Genomic DNA, 23,040 nt, shown 5'->3' on the forward strand with positions numbered 1-23,040 from the left:
CGGAAATCTGCAGCACGCTGCAAGGATAACAGTAAATGACGCGCGATATTTTCCCGTTGCTATGGAACTTCCAAACACAACAGTATTGATTAGAGTAGCAAGGTTCAGGAGGTCTGTTTAAGGCTGAACTCTTAATTAGACTTTAAAACGAAAAGACCAGTACATAATTTTGAATAGCTATGCCACATTTGGTAGAATCTGCTAAGCACAAACGTCCAGATGTTGCAGAAAACCTAGTAGACTTCGACGTCTCTCTGCGTGAACGGTAAGCAAGATTTGCAATTGTAAGTCCGAATGATTTGAATAACATTTTAGTGAAAGCGGGACATTGGGCACTGAGATGAAAATAAATAGCTTTAAAAAATGATTTCGGCTTCTACAGCCATATTGAGAGATCGAACTTGTTCTCATAAAATATCCCTGGTGCAGTCATATTTATAGTATCTCTCTGCTGTTATTAGTTCACTTTATTGTAACCACCAAAGCATCCTATCACCCTTTCTCATTGCTTTATCGCAATGTTAATTTTGTTCCTTCTCATGCACTGTGTTCTGTAGACGCCATCATGAATGCTCAAAGTATATATTATCGAATGAAAAGCAGTTGTTTCTTTTTCTAAAATACAACACTATTAAAAATTTTTTACTCCACTGGTAAAAACTACTCGTGCTTGCAAAATATATTAATTTCGTTTCTTCTCATGCTCTGTGTTCTGTAGATGCCATCATGAATGCTCAAAGTGTACATTATCGAATGAAAAGCAGTTGTCTCTTTTTGTAAAATACAACGCTATTAAAAATTAACCTGTTACATTTAACGGTATTGCGAAATCTTTAACTTACGTTATCTGGCTGATATCTGGCTCCCACTGCTAGCGTAGTGCTTCAAGTAATATACTGATATTTATTAGATAATAATAGTACGTAGGCCTACATTTATAAGAAAATACCAATTAAATTACCAAGTTTCACACAGTAAAGGGGCAGAGAGCATACACCAAGATTTGCCAATGTTGTTAATAGTAAATTACTAGCTGAAACGTTAACACAAGATACCAGAGGGGACAAAAAACGTAGAAAGAAGGTACAAGGAAACATGTTTACGATGAATGTGCTACTGTGCCATGCAGTTATCGGGAAACTCTTGTCTGCTTATTTATTTACTTATTTATTCATCCATCTTTATGCATCTGCATACAATCATTGTCACGATTATTGTACAAGAGATTTTATAAAGTGTGACTGACATGTTAAGAAACATACTTATGTACACTTAGGTGGAACACATAATTTAAGTACACATAATGAAGGGCTTATTTCAATACTGGTACAAGTCCATCACCTCCACTTTTCTGTCTAAATGCTTCTGAAATCAATGAGCCAAACCAACAGAAAGAAAGGTTCATCTCTAGCAAGAAGATATATGCTTGACTATTTCTGGTATCTGAACTGCAGATTTTTCAGCGCTCATTTAACTTTAAGACTCTGTATGCCAATATGAACAAAAGTGGACTTGTATCACTATTGAAATAAGCCCTTCATATATGGTAGAACAACATAAGTGATACATAAAGATTTCTCCATACAGCTGGTAGTTAAATATGCATCAAAACATTGTTAAATTACCAAGTTTCACACAGTAAAGGGGCAGAGAGCATACACCAAGATTTGCCAATGTTGTTAATAGTAAATTACTAGCTGAAACGTTAACACAAGATACCAGAGGGGACAAAAAACGTAGAAGGAAGGTACAAGGAAACAGTATTATCAGTTATTCGTCAAATCAGGTGTACTTTTGAAGAGTTTTCAAATTCTTCAAGAATGTTAAAAGGTTTCTCTTTCAGACGTTTTTCGGTATAATTTGTAAAAATATTAAGAAAAGCAGCATGCGTGTGCACAGGTATTGTGTTTGAAAGTTTTATTCCTACATATACGAAACTGCTTTCTATTCTTTTTTAAAGTCGAGTTATAAGGATGCCTGATGATGCTTGATGAGTATTTTGATCATGAATGAACTGCCTAAAGTTGTAACTGATAAAGTTTTCTTTTTGTACGAAAGGCAACTGTATATAAAAAGAAAGACGGCTATTATTATGTGTAATTCTTTGAAATAAGACCTATAAGTATGTTATTTTTGGGAATCCCAGAGATGTTCCTGATGGCTTTGTTCTGCCAAATAAAAATTTTCCTGGCCCCTGAAGAAAATTATTCAGTAGAAGAATACCATTGCTTAGATGTCATTGAAAGCAGGTGTAATAGGATTTAATCAGCAATTTCTAAGAAATAGATGTGCATAATTTTTTCAATGGATACATAACTCATAAACGTTTTTAAGATATATCGTCTATGTGACTCTCCCAACTAAAGTTTGTATCGAGGTATATGACAGTTTCACAGTTAATAGGTAATCCATTGGCTTCAATCGACATACTAGATAATCTGAGGAAATCATTACTTTGCTCCTTCCGTCTGCTTACGTCATTCCCATAATTGATGAAAGTTGTATCATTTGCGTAAAGCACAAATTTGCATGGTATATTGCTGGGCAGGTAATTTATAAATAATTTAAACAGTAGTGACCCAAGGACTGATCCTTGGTGAGCACATCTAGTAACATTCAGTAACTGTGACTGTTGACCATGTGGCTTACAAGTTGCTTCCTGTTACTGACACAGGATTTAATGAGGAAGAGTTCCAGGTCCCTAATGCCATAATACCACAGTTTCTCCAGTAATACTCTACAGTTTACAGAATTAAATGCATTGGCTTGAGCAAATAATTTTGATCCAAAAGAGGATTGCACAATTGAAACAAAGTTTTGAACACCTTTAACTATTGATAACTGAGATATAAAGCCGTATTGAGGCTTGGAAAAATGGAAATGAAGTACCATGCTTCTTTACAGAGTGTAGGGAATGATGTGGGAGACCCGCACCACCATACTCGGTAAGGTACTAATGGAGATGGTTTGCCATTGCCTTCCTTTGACCAGAATGGGGATGGATGATGATGATGATGATGATGATGACACAACACCCAGTCATCTTGGGCAGGTGAAAATCCCTGACCCCACCAAGAATCGAACCCAGGACCCTGTGCTTCGGAAGTGAGAATGCTACTACAAAACCACAAGCTACGGACATATTGAGGCTTAGTCAACATATTCTTTTTTGGTGAATTTCCTTTTCTATGCCGTATTAAATTATTTTTGAGAAAATAGGTACCAGAGAAAAAGGACGATAGTTATTAGTGCAGCATTTATCATAACTTCTTGTAATGGAATCACTTCTGTCATTTTTACATATTCTGGAAAAACACTGTTAACAAACATCCAGTATATAAGTGTTTGGACAGGGAGTGATATTAAGTCCATTTTAATCACAAAATTGGGAGAATAGATATATTCCTATCTGGGACCACTTAATTTTGGTACAGAGTTAATTATCTCTTTTTTCCAATTATTTGGCACAGCATCAGCAAAATTTTGTAAAAAATGGTTTGTTTACGCATTGTGAATCAGGTTTTGGTGCAAGTTTCGAACTCTTCTTATGAGGAAGATAGGAATTAGAATTTGTAGCATTGATAAAAAATTGGTTAAATTCATCTTGAGTGTCATTAATACTACCTGTAACTTTTACACAATGTGTGTGTGTACCTAACTCTGCTTTAACGACCCTCCAAGCAGACTTACGTTTATTATCGGAGTTTTCAATGAAGTTATCATATGCTATTGATTAGGCTAATCTGATTTGTCATCTGTAGAGTCGCTTTAGGCTAATGTATACTGCTTTACCAATTTTTACCTTATCTTAGGTTATTTACATGTGATGTGAAACAGTTATGTAGTGTTGTTTAACTGTGTTTACTTTCCGTTGTTTTGTTTGGCAGCCATTGGACATGAGGTACTGCAAATTTCACATAGAGTACTTAATATACCTGCTACAAGCCACCTAAACAGTGCTGGAAGCATATATTAGATTATTTCAGTTTAATATCTTCAGCTTCTCCCTAACGCAATATATACTTTTATCACTTAAGAGTCTGTCACAATGAGTTGGTTTATGATCCCTCTTTGGTTCGTTAATTGATGGTTTTACCCTTAAATCTTTGTGATCTGTCAGACAGTCAACATTAACTAGCCCATTTCAAAATCGTCTTTGTTTTAATTTGTAATAAAATTGTCAAGACAAGAGAGTTGTCTTGAGGGACTGTAATTTGCAGAGAAGAAGATCTTAGTATGTCAAGCAAATTAGTGTTTCTGGGTGTCTTTCTTGATATGAAAATTTAAATATCCTAAAATAAATGTCTGGTGTTTGGCACACTTTCCTGTGTGGATAGTAACTTTATGAAAGACACTACAAATTGTTTGGCATTACTATCTGCAGATTGATATACCGACAGGTCCATACATTTGGTGTAGTAGTGAGGTTACATTTATATAGTGGCCGGAAGTTTCTTTTCGCATGTCACATTTTTTGGTCCTGTTTGAGACTCAGATGGCAGATTTTTTTATTTCACTTCCTGAATAATTTATGAATGGGTGATTTGTTAAACATATAATGCTTTAGAGTAGGATGGCTGCTTTGATGCACTTGATGACACTTCACTATGTGCTGAAGAAACGATCCAGTGCTTACTGTGGTCGCTTTCTTATCTGCTGATGGAAGTGACATTTTGCTGGTTCGTTTCTCAAGGTTCTTGTGTGTTTCATATGCTGCATAATTTATGTGGGCAGGCTCACTAGAGGTACTTGCAACACTTTGGAACAGGTACGCTCTGTTTTGCATGTGCCTGTAATGTTTAGTTGCCCAACAGCAGTGATGAGTTCAATTTTCAGTAACTTATTACCTGGGTAAATAACTGTTGTGTGAGTAGGGCCTCCTGTCGGGTAGACCATTTGCTGGGTGCAAGTTTTTCGATTTGATGCCACTTGATTTGATTTGATTTGATTTGAACAGGTCTAACACGCCACTGCCTGCACCAAAACTAGGTTTATTGTGCGGTATCGCTCCCTGTATATCTAGTAAATACAGCCAGTGCCCTTGAATAGTGCAAGGAGTCCCTCTACCAGTTTTTTGTTAGACACAATTTCTTCAGGTCTAGTTGTCCCGAAGATTCTGTATATTTTACTCTCTAATGCCATGCATTCAAAGATTAGTTGTGATGCAGTTTTTTCACCCTCATCACAGATCCTATATTTAGGGTCCTCTTCCATTATTCCCATTGTGTGTAGGTGTTTTTTGAAGTTCCCATGGCCGGTCATCAGTCCAGTCATGAGTTTGATCTCTTTCCTGTTCAATCCCAGGGTTACAGAGCTTCTTTTAAAACATGGCTTGGGCATCATTACCTTACCATGTTTTTGTTTATGGACCTTGGTCCAATATCCTACGTGCTGTTTCCTATGCCAGTTCTGTTGTTCTAATTTGATCATAGCCTTGGTGATTGTCAAGAAAAGTTCTGGTCCAATAAATGGAGTTGTTGCCCCCATCCTAGCCAATCTATAGGCTTGTTCATTGCCACAGATCCCTGAGTGGCTAGGGACCCACACTAGTTACACCCTACTGTTTTCCCCTAGCTCCACCAGAGCCCTGTCGTAATCTGCAACAATCTTAGATCTTGTTGCAGGAGCTGCCAATGATATCGGGGCTGCCTGGCTGTCTGAATAGATGTAGATGCTACGATTATTGTAACACCTACTCGTATTCTCCTCCACACATGCCCTGATTGCGGTAATTTCGGCTTGGAATACAGAGACCAGTTTCCCTAGAGAGATGCTGCTCTCCAGTCTTGGCTGAACCCCATACAACCCTGCCCCAACGCCTGGATCTGTTTTCGACCCATCGGTGAACCAAACGATGTCCCCCGTACGGTGTCGAACTGTTTTCTCCCACTGCTCCCTACTTCCAATTATTATGTTGTAAGTCTTGTCGAAGCAGTTCGGAGTTATTATATAGTCAGCAGGCATTTCCGCAGCCATACCCATATTTACCTGACTCACTATGTTAGTGTGTGATTCTGGATATCGAAATGAGACCCAATTTTGGCCAGTTTTAAGTCTGTATGCCCCAGCTGTGATGCCACTTAGACGACTTGCACATCGAAGGGGATGAGATGATGATGATCATGATAGAGACAACACAACACCCAGTACCTGAGTGGAGAAAATCTCCGATCCAGCCAGGAATCGAACCTGGGCACTTATGATTGACATCCCATCATGCTGACCACTCAGATACCAGGGGCGGACATTACCTTGGTAATTAAGGTGTAGTCTGTGTTTTGTATGAGGCTTCATATATCTATAATTTGTATACTCTTAACATTAATTCATTTTGTTTTTTGCTGGTTTATTCTGTAGATTTCAGTGTCAACAAACGACCATGATGGTAAATCCACATGTTGTGGAATGTTTATGACAATTACATTCATATGTGTTATGTATTCAATACAGATTCTTACAGTGTAATAGTCATGTGGAATTGGTTTCTGTATACATCATTTACTACCACTATAGCACAATAGAATCGTTCGAATTATAACTCTTTACTTTTGAAGATTTTTTCATCTTCCATATCCCATTTTTTGCCTCCTAAATATCTTTATACCCAAGTTTATTCTGATGATTCCATGACTATCACTCAAAATTTGTTACTTTCACATTTTGTGTATATTTATTGTTGTACTTAGGTTCAGCATTTGCTTCTTCATAAATGTTTCGCCTATTTGATTCAGGCCTAAAGTTGATGACAGCACATGTAGCTTTCCAGTTTTGGTCTTTACTTTCAGATCTTTTTGTCATCTCAGTGGATGTTTGGATCTTTCTTTATCCCTGTACATGGCCAGGTCCTCGAACTTGTATCTCACTGGCACAGTATAATCCAAATTAGCACTTGTGTTCTCATACTTATGTGAAATTTGTCTTTGGCTCTTAGAATCTTGCTCTGTACACTTTAACGATTGTTCCAGGTCACTGGCGTATTTCTTTATTTTCATTTTACTGCCTTTGTAGTGGTTCTAGATCGTAACTCTTATGATGAGCACTATTATTTATCATGTCAATGAGTTTGTCAATCAACACTGTGATGATCTCATTTATGCTATCTTTCTTAACGAGTTTTTGGCCTATGTTAGAATCACATGTTTCACAGAACCATATTTTCTGTTTTTGTTCAATGTTAACACAATTATAAAGATATACTGCTTTGGATATAAAATACACATTTCCTGTCACTGAAAATTTTCCACACAAAAAAGGTTTTCTATCGAAAAAAACTGAGTAATTGTGATAAAGTGTGGATGCTATACACCCAAACTAACTGAACTGGCGCATTTTTCTTCTTTCACTGTACTTATTCCCGTCACTTTTGATATTATATTATATGAGATGCACATTTTCCTATTTTAACTTCTTTTTGCAAAATAGGAATTTTCATATAACACTGTCTGCTAAATTTGTAGAGTTCTTGAGCTCATCCTTTATTGCAGTGTATTTGTTTTCATGTCCATTACAGTACATGTCTTTCATTCACACATTAAATTCACAACATAAACTTTGAGACCTGCAGAACTTTCCACACACTTCCGATTGGACATTCGACTCATGTTGTAGATATTGCAAATCACAGAACTTCCCACACCCTGTTTCAGTAACTAAACACAAAAAAGACGAAAAATTTGTAGCTACTGAAATAGCTCTTACGTTAATGAAAAACATTTTTTATGTTTCTAAACAGAATTTCGTTTTCTACCCGGGATTTACTCATTTTCGCACTAGATAAGGAGTAACACATCAGTAGGCGGCCATCTTGGATTCAGTCTTTGAATCTGGCTGGAAGATACGATATGTTATCTTAAAAGAATTCTTTCATCTTCTTTTTATATCATATATTAGTTGAAAATACTTATAATTTCATTCAGTTTCACATATTCGATTTGAAGTTACAAATTTCATTAACAGTGTAATGTTTGAGGTACATATTTAGGTCTTAGACAATTTAATTCTCCTTAAGTAATAAGTTGTATGTTATAGCTCATTTTTGTTTAATTTTTTTTAAAGAATATTTGCCAATCAAGTATCATCAACAAGCATATTAGAAGAGATAATCTATGAATTTCATTATTTCCACCAACACATTAGCAGTTGTTGTTATATTCAATTTTTCACACTGTACTACTGCATTTACTACAAGTAAATGTCATATTTAACATATGCTCTCGAGTATTTGAGTTTAGTACTACACTTAGATTCAAGTTTTACTATGGAAACACATTGGAACATTAATTACACACAAATTCGAATTAGGGAAAAGTCTCGTTTTGTCATTATGCTAATACTGAACACCAGCAATAAAATTTGTTACGTTGATCGTGAAATAAGATCATGATGCCGTTATTTTATGAGCAGTTATACCTATTATGAATATATTTTCTTTCTTATTTTGTTCAAATACTGCTTATTGATTTAAATAGTTATTAATGCATTTTAATAGAGGGCTGTTTCCAATCTCTCATGGGAATCAATACATTGTTCTGTGTTTTTCTCCTCCTCCTGTAGCACAGCCAAAAGAAATCAGGACATAGTATGTGTATTTACTTCCTGTTGTGTACTATCACAATGCTATAACATATCATGCTTAATATTTACACAAACATGAAGAATTTTAGGGTTCACTAACACTTCACAGATTTGTATATCAGTACTGCTAAACAAAAATATACATTCCATCAGAGAAATTAAAAAGAAAACTCCTTTAGACCTTCAGATGTTGAAATTATGCATACCAGAAATCACATATTGAATACTCTTGTCTTTCTGGGAAAATTAACACTAACTCTGTAACCTAAAATTTGTAATGGAGAATGTACAGTGAAAATGACAAAAATGAATAAATCTTTCAAATTTGTAATAGAGCATATTTGATGTGCTTTTCTATAGGCAGCTTAAATTATCAAACAATAAGACAGTTTTGTCAGCTACAGTCAACTAATCTTAGGTACTATGAAATTATATTCACTGTCTATAGAATAATGAAATCACAATATTGTGAGAATTTTTGCATAAACTGTGTATCATACAATGATGAAAAATTACGAAAAAGTTTTAAAAATGACAACATCAAATATCGAGCTCCATTAGTATAACTGTATGTCACCTTCATTGTTTGAAAAAAATTAACATACAGGTTATTTTTAAATGAGAGAGAGAGATAAAGAGAGAGAGACAGAGAGAGAGAGAGAGAGAGAGAGAGAGGAGAGAGAGAGAGAGAGAGAGAGAGAGAGAGAGAGAGAGAGAGAGAGAGGATAAGAGGTTGATTGAACCTGTAAAGCCAAAATTTTGTTTTCAAGAAATCTTGGAATGCTGTCGCCATTCAGTTGCCATTTGTGCCATGGTGTAGCAAAATAGCTCCTTGTCTGATAACACAAAGTTATATAACATAAGCTATGTCAAACTTAAAGTTGTATGCAAGCTTTCAGAAATATTACCACCATCCAAATCATTAGGTGATAAAATCTTATGTGAAGGGCTGTGATGATCATCTTCAATTTAAACTTTAATTTGGTTTTTCACACATATTGAGAACTTTATGTTAATGATTGCCATTGAATATTTCCATAAAACATCAGTTGTATAAACCACGCCACTAACAGGAAGTTGGCTACAGACGATGGAACTTTATTATGTGCTATTAATTATTTCATTGCTAATTGTGTGGTTATTTACAATGAAGTATTTTATAAACATTGCAATGATAATGAATACCATCATCATAACATATCAATTGGGTGTAAATATTAGCTTGTTGCAATGAATGTAAGGAACTCTGAAGCCTTATAGTGAAGTTGTCCACAAACAATGAACATTTGACGCTAATCTTCAACTGTGGATATAAAATGATTAATTGCTATTGTGCAAGTAGTTAGTTATAAAATATATGCAAGTGAGAGATCGTTTATGTGTCTCAAAGGCAGTACAGAACCCAAAATAGAGCTCTATGGTACATCATGACTGGTGGCTCTCCAGTGGCTTCAAATTTCGATGGCATGGAGTTGATGGAATTTGCTGTCTGTCCTGCACATAAAAGAAGAATCATGAATTTGCAGATCCAATATTTCATAATATTTGTGAGAAGATACCATAATTTAACAATGAAAAATAATAAACAAGCCATAAAATATTCATAATGATTACAATTTACGATTCAGTGATTGTAATATATAATCTATTAAGGCAAATGTAATCAGTTGAATTGCCACTTCTATTTGGAAGTAAGAAGTTTGTTACTGATTATGTGGTTCTGTACAAATTGTTTACAAAGTCAATTGTTTCAAATCATCTTGAAATTTTTGAAAAATCTATCAGTAATGTGGCGGGTCAGTTATTTTTTAAAGTTTAATTTCCATTTTTGTGAAAAACGTGGCAACAGAACTATGAAAAGTGCTAGATATAACATGAGTAACTTAAATTATTACAAATGTTAACTAAGTAACATTTCATTACTTTATTACTGTTTTCATTGTAACCATATAAGAGTTAATAATTTTTAAAGCTTCGTATGGCGATGTAGAACGCCACTTAATTTTCTCAAACTTCTTGTGGAATGCTTTTCATAGAAACTACTGCTAGCTACTAAGGAAGTTTTCAGACATGAACTATCTGCTGCTCAACTCAGGAGGATGAGGGACACTGTCCTTACTTTTAAAGACACGGTGAGATTTCTGGGGATCATTTTTGACTCAAAGCTTACGTGGTTAACTCATCTTAAAGACCTGAAATTACGGTCCTTAAGGCTTTAAGTATTTTAAAATGTCTTAGCCACAGTACATAGGGAGCCGACAGGACTCGTCTGCTCCAGTTTTACAGGGCGTTTGTGCGATCTCGGCTCGATTATAGGTGCACGATGTATGGGTCTGCGAGGCCTTCTTACTTGAAGGTGTTGGATGTTGTGCACCATGAAGGGCTTCGGTTGGCCACTAGGGCATTCAGAACTAGCCCCATACCAAGCCTCTGTGCAGAAGCTGGTGAACCGCCACTTCATATGTGGCGGCAGCTACTTACGGTGCGCCAGGTGTATAAAACTTTGTCCACCCCATACACACCTGCATACCATACCGTTGCTCAGCCTCTTCTGGCACGGCTATTTCATAACCAGCAAAGAGCGACGTGGCCCTATGGGATTCACGCACAGGATTGCCTCTCTGCGATGGATATGGCTGGTCTTCATGTTTTCTGTCACGGTTGGAGCAGATTACCACCTTGGCTCCCCCGGAGACCCAGACTTATTTTAGATTTGACTAATTTTAAGAAAGATAATACACCAGACTTTACATTCCAATCTCCGTTTTTCAACATTTTAGATGTGCATTACGGTTTTACCGTCGTTTTGCACTGATGGCTCGAAACAGGAGAATTTCCTTGGCTGTTCTGTAGTGTTCCCTGATCATGTTACCCGGATTCGCCTTCCTGATGAATATACCATTTTCGTAGCAGAGCTCCACGCGATCCTCAAGGGACTGGAACAGATGAATTGTGTTCGGGGCAATCGATTTCTCCTCTGCTCCGATTCTCTTAGTGCCTTACAATCATTTTGCAGAATCTGTACCCAACTGAAGAGATGGTCCAGCTGATATATGACCAACTGTACTTGCTCCAACGGCGGGGTAAGGAGGTGTGCTTCTGCTGGATGACTGATGATGTAGGAATATGGGGCAATGAACAGGTCGATTGGCTGCCAAGGATGCCTGCAGAGAGCAGCATGTGGTCCAGTGTCCCATTCCCTTGCAGTCTGTCATTTCTGCACTCCACAAGAAGTGCACGGAGTTGTGGGAGGAAGAATGACTGGCGGTGATGGCCAATAAACTGCGGTTGGTGAAGTCAACAACTCGGTCATGGCGTTTCTCCTGCCAGTGGCTCAGGCGGGAAGAAGTGACCCTCACGCTTCTTCAGACCGGGCACTGTCCTCTCATACATAGCTTTCTATTACGGCGGGAGGATCCCCCGTTTTGTGATGGATATGGTATGCACATCTCTGTCCACCACATTTTAACAGACTGTATTTTATACCATGATGCAACGGCAGAATCACAAGTTGATGGGGATCTGCCCTGTGTTTTAGCTAATGATGAGATGTGTGTGTCTAGGGTTATAAAGGTTTGTGGTGTGTCTGGACTCTGGCCTAAACTTTTAGGCTGGAGGTTTTAGTGTATTGCAGAGTGGCTGGCTCCTCCATTTTTTCCTTGCAGTCAGCCAGCCACTTCCATCTGCTACATTGTTGTAGCTCCCTCTACCACTTTCTTCCTATGTTGTCCATGTTTTACTGCTGGCATCATGCTTCGTCCCACGCTTTGGTGTGGGTAGGCACATATTTTTCCAAGCTTGTTACCTGTGCCCATACAACCCTCTCCATCATCATCATCATCCATCATATCTGCTGCTGATAGAAAATATTTATTAAAACCATCTGTAGTTTTGGGGCTATCTTTGATCAAATCATTATTAAACTTCAAAGAAATGTTTTTTCATTTTACTAATTCCATTTTTCGGTCTAATATTTTTACTATGTCCATAACACAACATTATAATGCCTGTTATTCTAATTATGATGCAATGTCCTTCTGCACATGCATGCATGTCGGATGGAATATTGCATTGTAATTTGGACTAACGTATGCACTGCAATGTTGTATTTATCTGCAGACGCTGGGCAAGAGATTTTCATGTAAAATGTCTCCCTTGTGTGGATATATGCGTAACGGTTGTACAAGTACAGATTGTATTCACATAGTTGACACCATATGGAAATTTGGGTCTCATTGTGAGTCTTGTTTGGATAACTTAATGATAAGGCGACAGCTCATAATAAATGGTAAATCCAAGTTAGAGAGAGAGAGAGAGAGAGAGAGAGAGAGAGAGAGAGAGAGCACAAATGATGTAAGAAAAATTGTATATATACAGGGTGAGTCACCTAACGTTACCGCTGGATATATTTCGTAAACCACATCAAATACTGACGAATCGATTCCACAGACCGAACGTGAGGAGAGGGGCTAGTGTAATTGTTTAATACAAACCATACAAAAATGCACGGAAGTATGTTTTTTAACACAAGCGTAGGTTTTCTTAAATGGAACCCCGTTAGTTTTGTTAGCACATCTGAACATATAAACAAATACGTAATCAGTGCCGTTTGTTGCATTGTAAAATGTTAATTACATCCGGAGATATTGTAACCTAAAGTTGACGCTTGAAACCTCCGACGTTCAGTTGCATGTTGTAACAAACACGGGCCACGGTCGGCGAGCAGCATCTGCAGGGACATGTTTACGATGACGACCGTGTTTACGAGTGTGGCTGTAGTGCACTGTTGTGGTTTGGTCTAGCTGTCGCAGTGTCCGCATGTAGCGCTTGCTGCTTTTGTTATTCTGCATTCGTTTCCGCACGCAGACCAACTGTAGTACACCGTGTTACCAGACGTCTGTGATAGTGTAGTGTTGTAGGAACTGTGACCATGGTGTAGTCGAACTGTGAAAAGGCGGAGATGATACTCATCTATGGCGAGTGTCGACGAAATGCAGCTGAAGCCTGCAGGGTGTATGCAGAACGGTACCCGGACAGAGAGCATCCAACGTGCCGCACATTGCAAAACATCTACCGCCAACTGTATGCAACAGGTATGGTCGTAGCACGCAAACGGGTCCGTAACAGGCACGTCACAGGAGAAGCGGGTGCAGTTGGTGTGTTATCTGCTGTTGCCTAGAACCCACACATGAGTACACGGGACATTGCGAGAGCCGGTGGACTGAGTCAATGTAGTGTCATGCGCATACTGCACCGTCACCGCTTTCACCCGTTTCATGTGTCGCTACATCAGCAATTACATGGTGATTAATCATCGAGTGCAATTCTGTCAATGGGCATTAACAGAGAATGCGTTGCAGTTCTACCTGTTACCGATGAAGCGGGTTTCACGCATCACGGGGCAGTGAATCTACGGAACATGCATTACTGATCCGTGGACAATCCTTGCTGGCTCAGACAGGTAGAGCGACAGCGACCGTGGACTGTAAATGTATGGTGCGGAATCATTGGCGACCACATCATTGGTCCTCACTTCATTTCAGGGGCCCAAACAGCTGCAACATACATCGCGTTTCTACAGAATGATCTGCCAACGTTGCTCGAAAATGTCCCACTGGAAACGCGTCGATGTTTGTGGTATCAGCATGATGGTGCACTTGCACATTCCGCAATTAACACTAGGCTGACCCTTGACAGGATGTTCGACGGGCGTTTCATAGGACGTGGAGGACGCATAAAGTTGCCAGCCCGCTCTCCTGATCTTACACCTCTGGACTTCTTTCTGTGGGGTACGTTAAAGGAGAATGTGTACCGTGATGTGCCTACAACCCCAGGGGATATGAAACAATGTATTATGGCAGCCTGCGGCGAGATTACACCAGATGTACTGTGGCGTGTACGACATTCATTACTCCATAGATTGCAATTGTGTGCAGCAAATGATGGCCACCACATTGAACATCTATTGGCCTGACATGTCGGGACACACTCTATTCCACTCCGTAATTGAAAACGGAAACCACGTGTGTACGTGTACCTCACCCCTCATGGTAATGTACATGTGCGTCAGTGAAAAAGACCAATAAAAAGGTGTTAGCATGTGGACGTAATGTGCTGTTCCAGTCTCTTCCGTACCTAAGGTCCATCACCGTTCCCTTTGGATCCCTATGTAATTCGGTGCTCTCCGATACACACGATCGAACAGCGGAGGAGTGGTACTCAAGCGTCAACTTTAGGTTACAATATCTCCGGATGTAATTAACATTTTACAATGCAACAAACGGCACTGATTACGTATTTGTTTATATGTTCAGATGTGCTAACAAAACTAACGGGGTTCCATTTAAGAAAACCTACGCTTGTGTTAAAAAACATACTTCCGTGCATTTTTTTATGGTTTTTATTAACCAATTACACTAGCCCCTCTCCTCACGTTTGGTCTGTGGAATCGATTCGTCAGTATTTGATGTGGTTTACGAAATATATCCTGCGGTAACGTTAAGTGACTCACCCTATATATATATATATATATATATATATATATATATATATATATATATATATATATATATATATATATAGAGAGAGAGAGAGAGAGAGAGAGGGTTTCCTTCTTTCTCTTTTAACAATATGTTTTGCTGTTTATGTAAACTGCATCTCATTTAGTACATGGTATTTCATTGCACTTTGTGTTACACTGTAGTGTACATAAAATCATTTGTACTATAGAAACAGTTTTGTGTCAAAATTGTTAGGAGATTTTTAGCGAAAATACTTCCTTCGTATCTCTCAAGTGTGAAGGGAGTTTTTCTAGGGATTGCATTCCAACATAGGACAACTTTTATTAGAATTTCATTGTATTGTGTCTGGACCAAAGGAAGAAGTTTCATTTTCATGTGTCGTGGCTGTGTCTTATCTTGATACCTCGAGTATCAGGAACATATACTGGTGATCAAAATTAGAGCAACAAATGAAACAGGTGATAATAAAGTAGAAACAATGTTAAGAATACAGAATATTAACAACTGGAACACACATAATAGTGGACAAAAATGTTCTTCTTTTTTCCAACTTAATGGATTTGCACACACATTCCAACAACCAGTTAATGTGCGCAGTGTGGGGTGTGACCACTGCTGGCAGCAGTACAAGCCTGTCAACGACGGGATGTGCCGTTAAAGATGTCACCAATCGCATCGTGAGCCAATAACGCCCACTTTTCCTGCAAGCTGCTTGCAAGTCTTTGGAGTGGTTGGTGGTTGCTGACATGCAACCCATCTTCCTAGTGACTCTCTGACATGATCTTTGGGATTCAAGTTGGGAGAGAGAGCAGGCCATGCTGTGCATGCAATACCTGTCATTTCCAAGAAAACATCAACCACCCATGCTCTATGAGATCGAGCTTTATCGTCTGTCAGTACGAATATGGACCCACAGGACCTTGCACTAACTTTACATGAGGTCCTAAGATATCATCACGATACCTGACAGAAGTTAGACCTTGCTGATTCACCCATACAATTTCACAAAGAGGTGTTTGAGTGGTCAACATTATCCTTGCCCACACCTTTAGTGATCTTCCTTGATATTGGTTTCTTTCCATAATATTTGGGTCCCAAAATCGTTCCACGTTCCCTCCAGATGCGAATCCATCAAGAATTATTGAGACCAAATTGGGTCTCATGTGTGAAAAGAACAGTTGTTCTTTCTTCATTCATCCTGGTGGCATGTCGACAACTCAACTCTAGACTTTCCCATCTGTGAAGACACACACAGTAGGTCGTCAAAAATAAAGGGCACTCTGCCAAAGACTTCTGTACATTGTTTACCTTGATACAACACATTCAGAGGTCAGATTACAGTTGTGTGCAATATAAGGCGCTACTGTCATGCCCTTACATCCAAATAACGGTCCTCTCTTTCTGATTTCTTATAAGTTTGGCCCTGCCCTGGTCTTCGAGATATAGTTTCAGTCTCTGTAAACTGTCGCCACATCCGAGAAACAGCAGAACGATTCACACTGAGTCATTGGGCCACATTGGTATACTGCTGTCTTGCTTCCATTCTAGTTGGCGTGGTTGTCCATTGACTGGAATGCCATCTTCCATGCAGAACACGAGCTTATGGACATAAAACATCCTTACATGAATTAAAACACAATCAGTACAGCGCAAATACAGAAATCACCACAACTCGAGAAGAATAGACAAAAAAAAAAAAAAAAAACAATTACTTACCACCAACCAACTCCGGCATCACAGACTTGGTCGGCCGCCTGCCCGCCGCCCCTTCTCCCCCTCCCCCCTCTCCATCACCGATTCCCACACACACTACACTTCATAATCTCTGCAATCAGTCCAAGTAACTGGAGGAATTTAATAACGAACAATAAGTCCTGCCCCATCTCCGACTACAACATAGCACTGTTATATTTCATCATCTTATCTGTACCTAAGAACAGAAGCCACACAATAAATTAAACGTCTTACCACACCACAAATAGCAAACCAATAACACCTAAAGAAAACGTCTAACAGATAAACAAAAAAAAAAAAAAAACATTGACAGCTCACTGAAAAAACTTCCAAACTTTACATCCCTAACTAGGAACACTGCCAATGACTTCACACATCCAACAGCAAAGCTCAAATGATTCCAATACCACACATTCCACTCAGCACATACACACACACACACACCACCAGAGGGCACCATCAAACAAAACAAGTTGGCATCTACAAACACAATCTACTCATATCCTCCACACCATAATGACATCACACACTATAACACCCTTATGTCATGTGTTAAAGCAGACAGGTGGAATTGGATGCTTCCATTCACCTGTTTCTTTAAAATTAACTGAAAGAGAATTAATTGTAAACCATGCTGTAACTTCTCTGAGTATGTCATTAACATCAGACACTAGATCAGTTGTGAATCCACATTTTTTACTAATGACAGGGGTAGATCATAAACATATATTAAAAACAGCAAGGGCCCAAGGGCAGATCCCTGGGGAACCCCATGCTGTATTTTGCCTCATTCAGAAGCCACTGTAGTCAGAGATCTATTATTGCAGCCATGTAAAACCACCTATTGTTTCCTGTCTTCGAGATATAATTTTAAACAATTACCTATAGACCCTTTGCTTCGACAATGATAGACCTTCTCTAAGAGTATCTTGTGGTTTACACAATCAAAAGCCCTGGAAAGGTCACAGGGGACGCCAACTGGTGACTTATTACTGGTAATAGACTCCAAGATATTATTTGTGAGTGATAATATGGCTCGCTCTGTCGACACTCCTTCTTGAAAACCGAACTGTCTATGGTCTGCAAACATTTCTTTTAGTTTTCCTTTCATTGAATTTTTATGTTGTTCAGAAATCGCAACACCTTCTAAACACTTCACGCTAGTTAAGCCCATAGAAGTACGGCTTTTTCTGAATGTACTTTTGACCAAGAAGCGATTCTGGTAGCTGGAATCCAATGTTTCTGTTAATCATGCCTTTTGCTTTCTTATGGTGATATTTCCAGAGAAACTTTCACCCACTAACACAAATTTCTTTGCATCTAACCAAGATGTGAAATACCAGTTTTTATAAAAATTTTAATATAACACGATATTTTCTTAAAAATTTTCATCCCCTATTTCACCCCATTAGGTGTTGAATTTACAAAATCGGTGAAGCATGTACGTTTTTATTTCTAACAGTGAAACTAAATACATATTTTCGTAGAGTTACCTCTGAAAATGCTTTCATAATGAAATAATTTCATAAAAGATTTCATCTCCTGTTTCACCCCCAAAGGTGGTGAATTTCCAAAAACACTAAAAAACTCATTTTTTTATATTTAAGTAAGAGGTCAAATACGAGTTTTCATAGATGCTTTAGTTGTTCTTTAATAATTATTGATTTTCAAAAAAGCTTCCAACCACTATTTTAGTCCTTAGTGATTGAATTTCCAAAAATTCTGAAACATATTTTTTATTTTGACTGAGAAACCAAGTACCATTTTTCTAGATTTAAAATTCCCTAATAGCGACATATTTTCAAATGGTCTTTCACCTCGCCCCCCTTACGAGTGTAAGATTCAACACCCTATGCTTGTTTTAAGTTTCTATCCTCAGTGATTTGGACTGGGCAATGATGAGTCAGTGAGTTAGTCAGTCACCTGGGACATTGCGTTTCATATGTAGAGATTAACAGTGTTTGGATTGTGATTTGTGTATAAAATGAAAAGCAATGGGCCAAGTCTGGTTCCTTGTGGGATAGAGAAGTGTAAAATTCTCAAATAAAATCTTATTCTCTCTTGCTGTTTCTGTAATTTCTTTATACTGGCTCCCGTTTTTCAGATCTCTTGCTTTCCTTATCAGCATTACTAAACTGCTAATCAAGTTCAGAGTTCATGGTCTCAGTTGCAGGCTGCCCATTTAACAGCTTCCACAATAACATAGATTTGATATTCAGTAATGATTCTTTGCATAATTAAGGAATTTAAAATGCTGCCATAATCTACTAATTAAGGACTATTATCTTATATTAAAGATTTAATGCAGTAAGGCAAGTATATAGTTAGAAAGTGTATATATGTTGATGAAACATAACTGACTGTGTCAAATATCAGCATCTGAGAAAGAAAGCACTTAGTGCAGTGTAAGAAGCTGTATGCATAATTTCAAACCTTTACGGAATTTTCCTTCACTGCCCCACCTCCACAAAACGATGAAAGGAAGAAAGTTTTTCAGTTACTACATTTTTGCTGTTCAAGCAGTAATAGCGCAGCATCAAACATGATGTTTTAATTTATTACTTCTTTACCACTAACAATTTGAAACATGTCTTGCAGACAGTTTCACTGAGTGTCCTGCAAAATTAAATGACACAAATTTCAGGAGTTGTGACATCTTAAACCCTGAGGTACATGAAAAATTAGGTTTTGCTTAAAATGGAGAGGAAATTACCCAGATCATACTCATCCAGTGTTTCATAATGAGAGCATTTAGGGCTTTCCAACAAACTTTAAACATAATTTCGAACCCTTTCTAAAATTTTTCTTGTTATGTGCTTACCTCATTTATAAAAAATCTGAAGTTTGATGTTGTTTTATACATGGAAGTTTAAGTCATTAAGAATCAGAGGTTTACTGGTAGCATCAGACTTAGCATTTTTATTAATGTTTTATGGTCTACACAGTCAAAATCCTTTACTAATTCCAAAAACACTCTTATTCAACTATTTTTGATTTGATCTTGTTTGAGATTCTCAGTGAGATCTATGTTTACATCTATGGTACATTCATCCTTCTAGAAACAAAATGGGACTTTACAGATTACACCATGTTTCATTGGAAATACAACAGATTTCTGGATGTAAACTCATTCAAAGTTTTTGATATGACTGGTAAAAGAGGTACAGGTCTATAATTTACTGGTTTGTATTCATTTCCCTTTTTATTTATTGGTTTTATCAGCAGTGTCCACAAGGAAATTGGGAACTTTCCTCCTTCCACGAACAATGTGTTGATCAGTAGTGTAATATGTTGCTTGGACTTCTTCATATCACATTCAACTGCTGTAGATGATATTCCATAAGTGCATATGATTTTGTTTAAGTTTTTTGTTCTTTTTCTGTACCCCATTTTTTTCTGTCACCAGAAATAGCATTATAGCTTTTTGTAGGGGCTAATAATTGATTTCCTGTATTAGTGTGTCTAGATTTGTATTTTCTGTTAGTTTCTGGCCTACTGTGGAAAAATCGTTATGAGGAGATTTATGATACATTATTCTGTTCTGTGACAGAATTTTTTGATCATAAATTGTATTTTGTCATTTACATTTAAAATAAACCAGCAAACCAGTTTCTGGCCTACTGTGGAAAAATCGTTATGAGGAGATTTATGATACATTATTCTGTTCTGTGACAGAATTTTTTGATCATAAATTGTATTTTGTCATTTACATTTAAAATAAACCATCAAACCTTGCCTTTATTGTCAACACCACTTATTTTCTCTAGTTGCTTGGCTGCTTATGTATTTTTATACATGCATTGTTGTGGTCTTCATTCTGGTTTGATGCAGCTCTCCATGCTACTCTATCCTGTGCAAGCCTCTTCATCTCTGAGTCACTACTGCACCATACATCCTTCTGAATCTGCTTACTGCATTCATCTCTTGGTCTCCCTCTACGATTTTTAACACCCACGCTTCCCTCCAGTACTAAATTGGTGATCCCTTGATGCTTGAGAATGTGTCCTACCAACGGATCCCTTCTCGTAGTTAGTTTGTATCACAAATTTCTCTCCTCCCCAATTTTATTCAGTACCTCCTCTATCTATCTAATTTTCAGCATTCTTCTGTAGCATGACATCTCAAAAGCTTCTATTCTCTTCTTGTCTGAACTATTTATCTTACACGTTTCACTTCCATACATAGCTACACACCATACAAATACATTCAGAAAGGACTTCCTGACACTCAATTCTATAATCAATGTTAACAAATTTCTCTTCTTCTGAAACGCTTCTTATGCCATTGCTAGTCTACATTTTATGTCCTCCTTACTTCGAACATCATCAGTTATTTTGCTTCCCAAGTATCAAAACTCATCTACCACTTTAAGTGTCTCATTTCCTAATCAAATTCCCTCAACATCACCTGATTCAATTTGACTACATTCCATTACCATCGTTTTACTTTTGTTGATGTTCATCTTATATCCTCCTGTCAAGACACTGTCCATTCTGTTCAACTGCTCTTCCAAGTCCATTGCTGTCTCTGACAGAATTACAATGCCATCAGTAAACCTCAAAGTTTTTACTTATTCTCCCAGGACTTAAATTCCACTACTTGTTCAATGTAGAGATTGAATAACATTGGGGATAGGCTACAATTCTGTCTCAGTCCCTTCTCAACCCCTTCTACCCTTTTGTGCCCCTTAACTCTTAAAACTGCATTTGGTTTCTGTACAAATTGTAAATAGCCTTTTGCTCCTTGTGTTTTACCCATTCCATCTTTAGAATTTGAAAGAGATTATTCCAGTTAACATTGTCAAAAGCTCTCTGTAAGTCTACAAATGCTACAAATATAGGTTTATCTTCCCTTAACCTATCTTCTGTGAGAAGTTGTAGTGTCAGTATTACAACATGTTCCTAAATTTCTGATCTTCCCAGAGGTCAGCTTCTACCAGTTTTTCCATTCTTCTGTAAAGGATTTGTGTTAATATTTTGCAACTGTTCTTAATAAACTGATAGTTCAATAATTTTCACATCTTTCAGCACCTGCTTTCTTTGAAATTGGAATTACTATATTCCTCTTGAAGTCTGCATCTATTTGACATGTCCCTTACATCTTGCTCATCAGAAGGAAGAGTTTCGTCATAGGCTGTCAGTAGCTCCTAAGGCTGTCAGTAGCTCTAACGGAATGTTGTCTACTCCTGGGGCCTTGTTTCAATTTAAGTCTTTCAGTGCTTTATCAAATTTTTCGTGCAGCATCATATGTCCCTCCTCATTTTCAACTATGTCTTCTTCCATTACCATAACAGTGCCCTCAAGTACATTTCTGTGGTATAGACCCTCTATACACTCCTTCCACCATTCTCCTTTCCCTTCTTTGCTTAGGACTGGTTTTCCAACTTGGCTTGTGATATTCAGATAGGTGGTTCTCTTTTCTCCAAAGGTCTTTTTAATTTTCCTGTATGCAGCAAGTTTCTTACCATCAGTGATATATGCATCTACATCCTTACATTTGTCCTCTAGCCATTCCTGCTTAGCCATTTTGTATTTCACGTTGATCTTATTTTTTAGACATTTGTATTCCTTTCTGTCTGCCTCATTTAATGCATTCGCCACACAGCGGAGATGCTGAGTTGCAGATAGACACAACAAAAACATTTTCACAACTGAAAGCTTTCGGCCAATGGCCTTTGTCAATGATAGACACAATACGCACACACACTCTCATGTAAATGCAATTCACACACATTACTGCAGTCTCAGGTAACTGAAACCACGCTACATCCTGGATTTTCCATTGTTTCATTAATTGTATTTTATATGTTCTCCTTTCATTGATTAAATTCAATATCTCTTATTCCTTTCCCTTGTTCTTGTCACTCATTCCCTAATGCTCCCTCTGAAACTCTGTACGACTTCTGGTTCTTTCAGTTTATCCAGGTCCCATCTCCTTAAATTCCCACCTTTTTGCAGTTTTTTCAGTTTTAATCTGCAGTTCATAACCCATAAATTGTGGTCAGAGTCCACATCTGCCCCAGGAAATGTATTACAACTTAAAACATGGTTCCAAAATCTCTATCTTACCATTACATAATCAGTCTGAAACGTTCCAGTGTCTCCAGGTCTCCACCTCCAGGGCCTCAGCATTCATTTGCTGAGTGCAGGCTTGACGACCCCCGGGGCTCCTGTCCTGGGTACTGGTAAGTGCCGCCAGTCCCCTGTCACCA

The 23,040-nt window shown here is 37.8% G+C and overlaps 1 protein-coding gene across 3 annotated transcripts in view; it reads left to right on the forward strand.

The window, feature by feature from the left end:
- The first annotated feature begins 93 nt into the window (after window positions 1-93).
- LOC126253212 (enkurin) overlaps window positions 94-23,040 on the forward strand; it is a 102,096-nt gene continuing 79,149 nt past the window's right edge. For 2 of the 3 annotated variants that reach the window (XM_049954391.1, XM_049954393.1), the window contains exon 1: window positions 94-265. In XM_049954391.1, the coding sequence (XP_049810348.1) occupies window positions 180-265 (86 nt within the window). In that variant the 5' untranslated portion in view covers window positions 94-179. Of the gene's footprint in view, window positions 266-3,887; window positions 3,902-23,040 lie in introns of all 3 variants that reach the window. The other variant, XM_049954392.1, reaches the window with a different exon arrangement.

Source organism: Schistocerca nitens, chromosome 4 (genome assembly GCF_023898315.1).
Source record: "Schistocerca nitens isolate TAMUIC-IGC-003100 chromosome 4, iqSchNite1.1, whole genome shotgun sequence".
Classification (NCBI taxonomy): Eukaryota; Metazoa; Arthropoda; class Insecta; order Orthoptera; family Acrididae; genus Schistocerca; species Schistocerca nitens.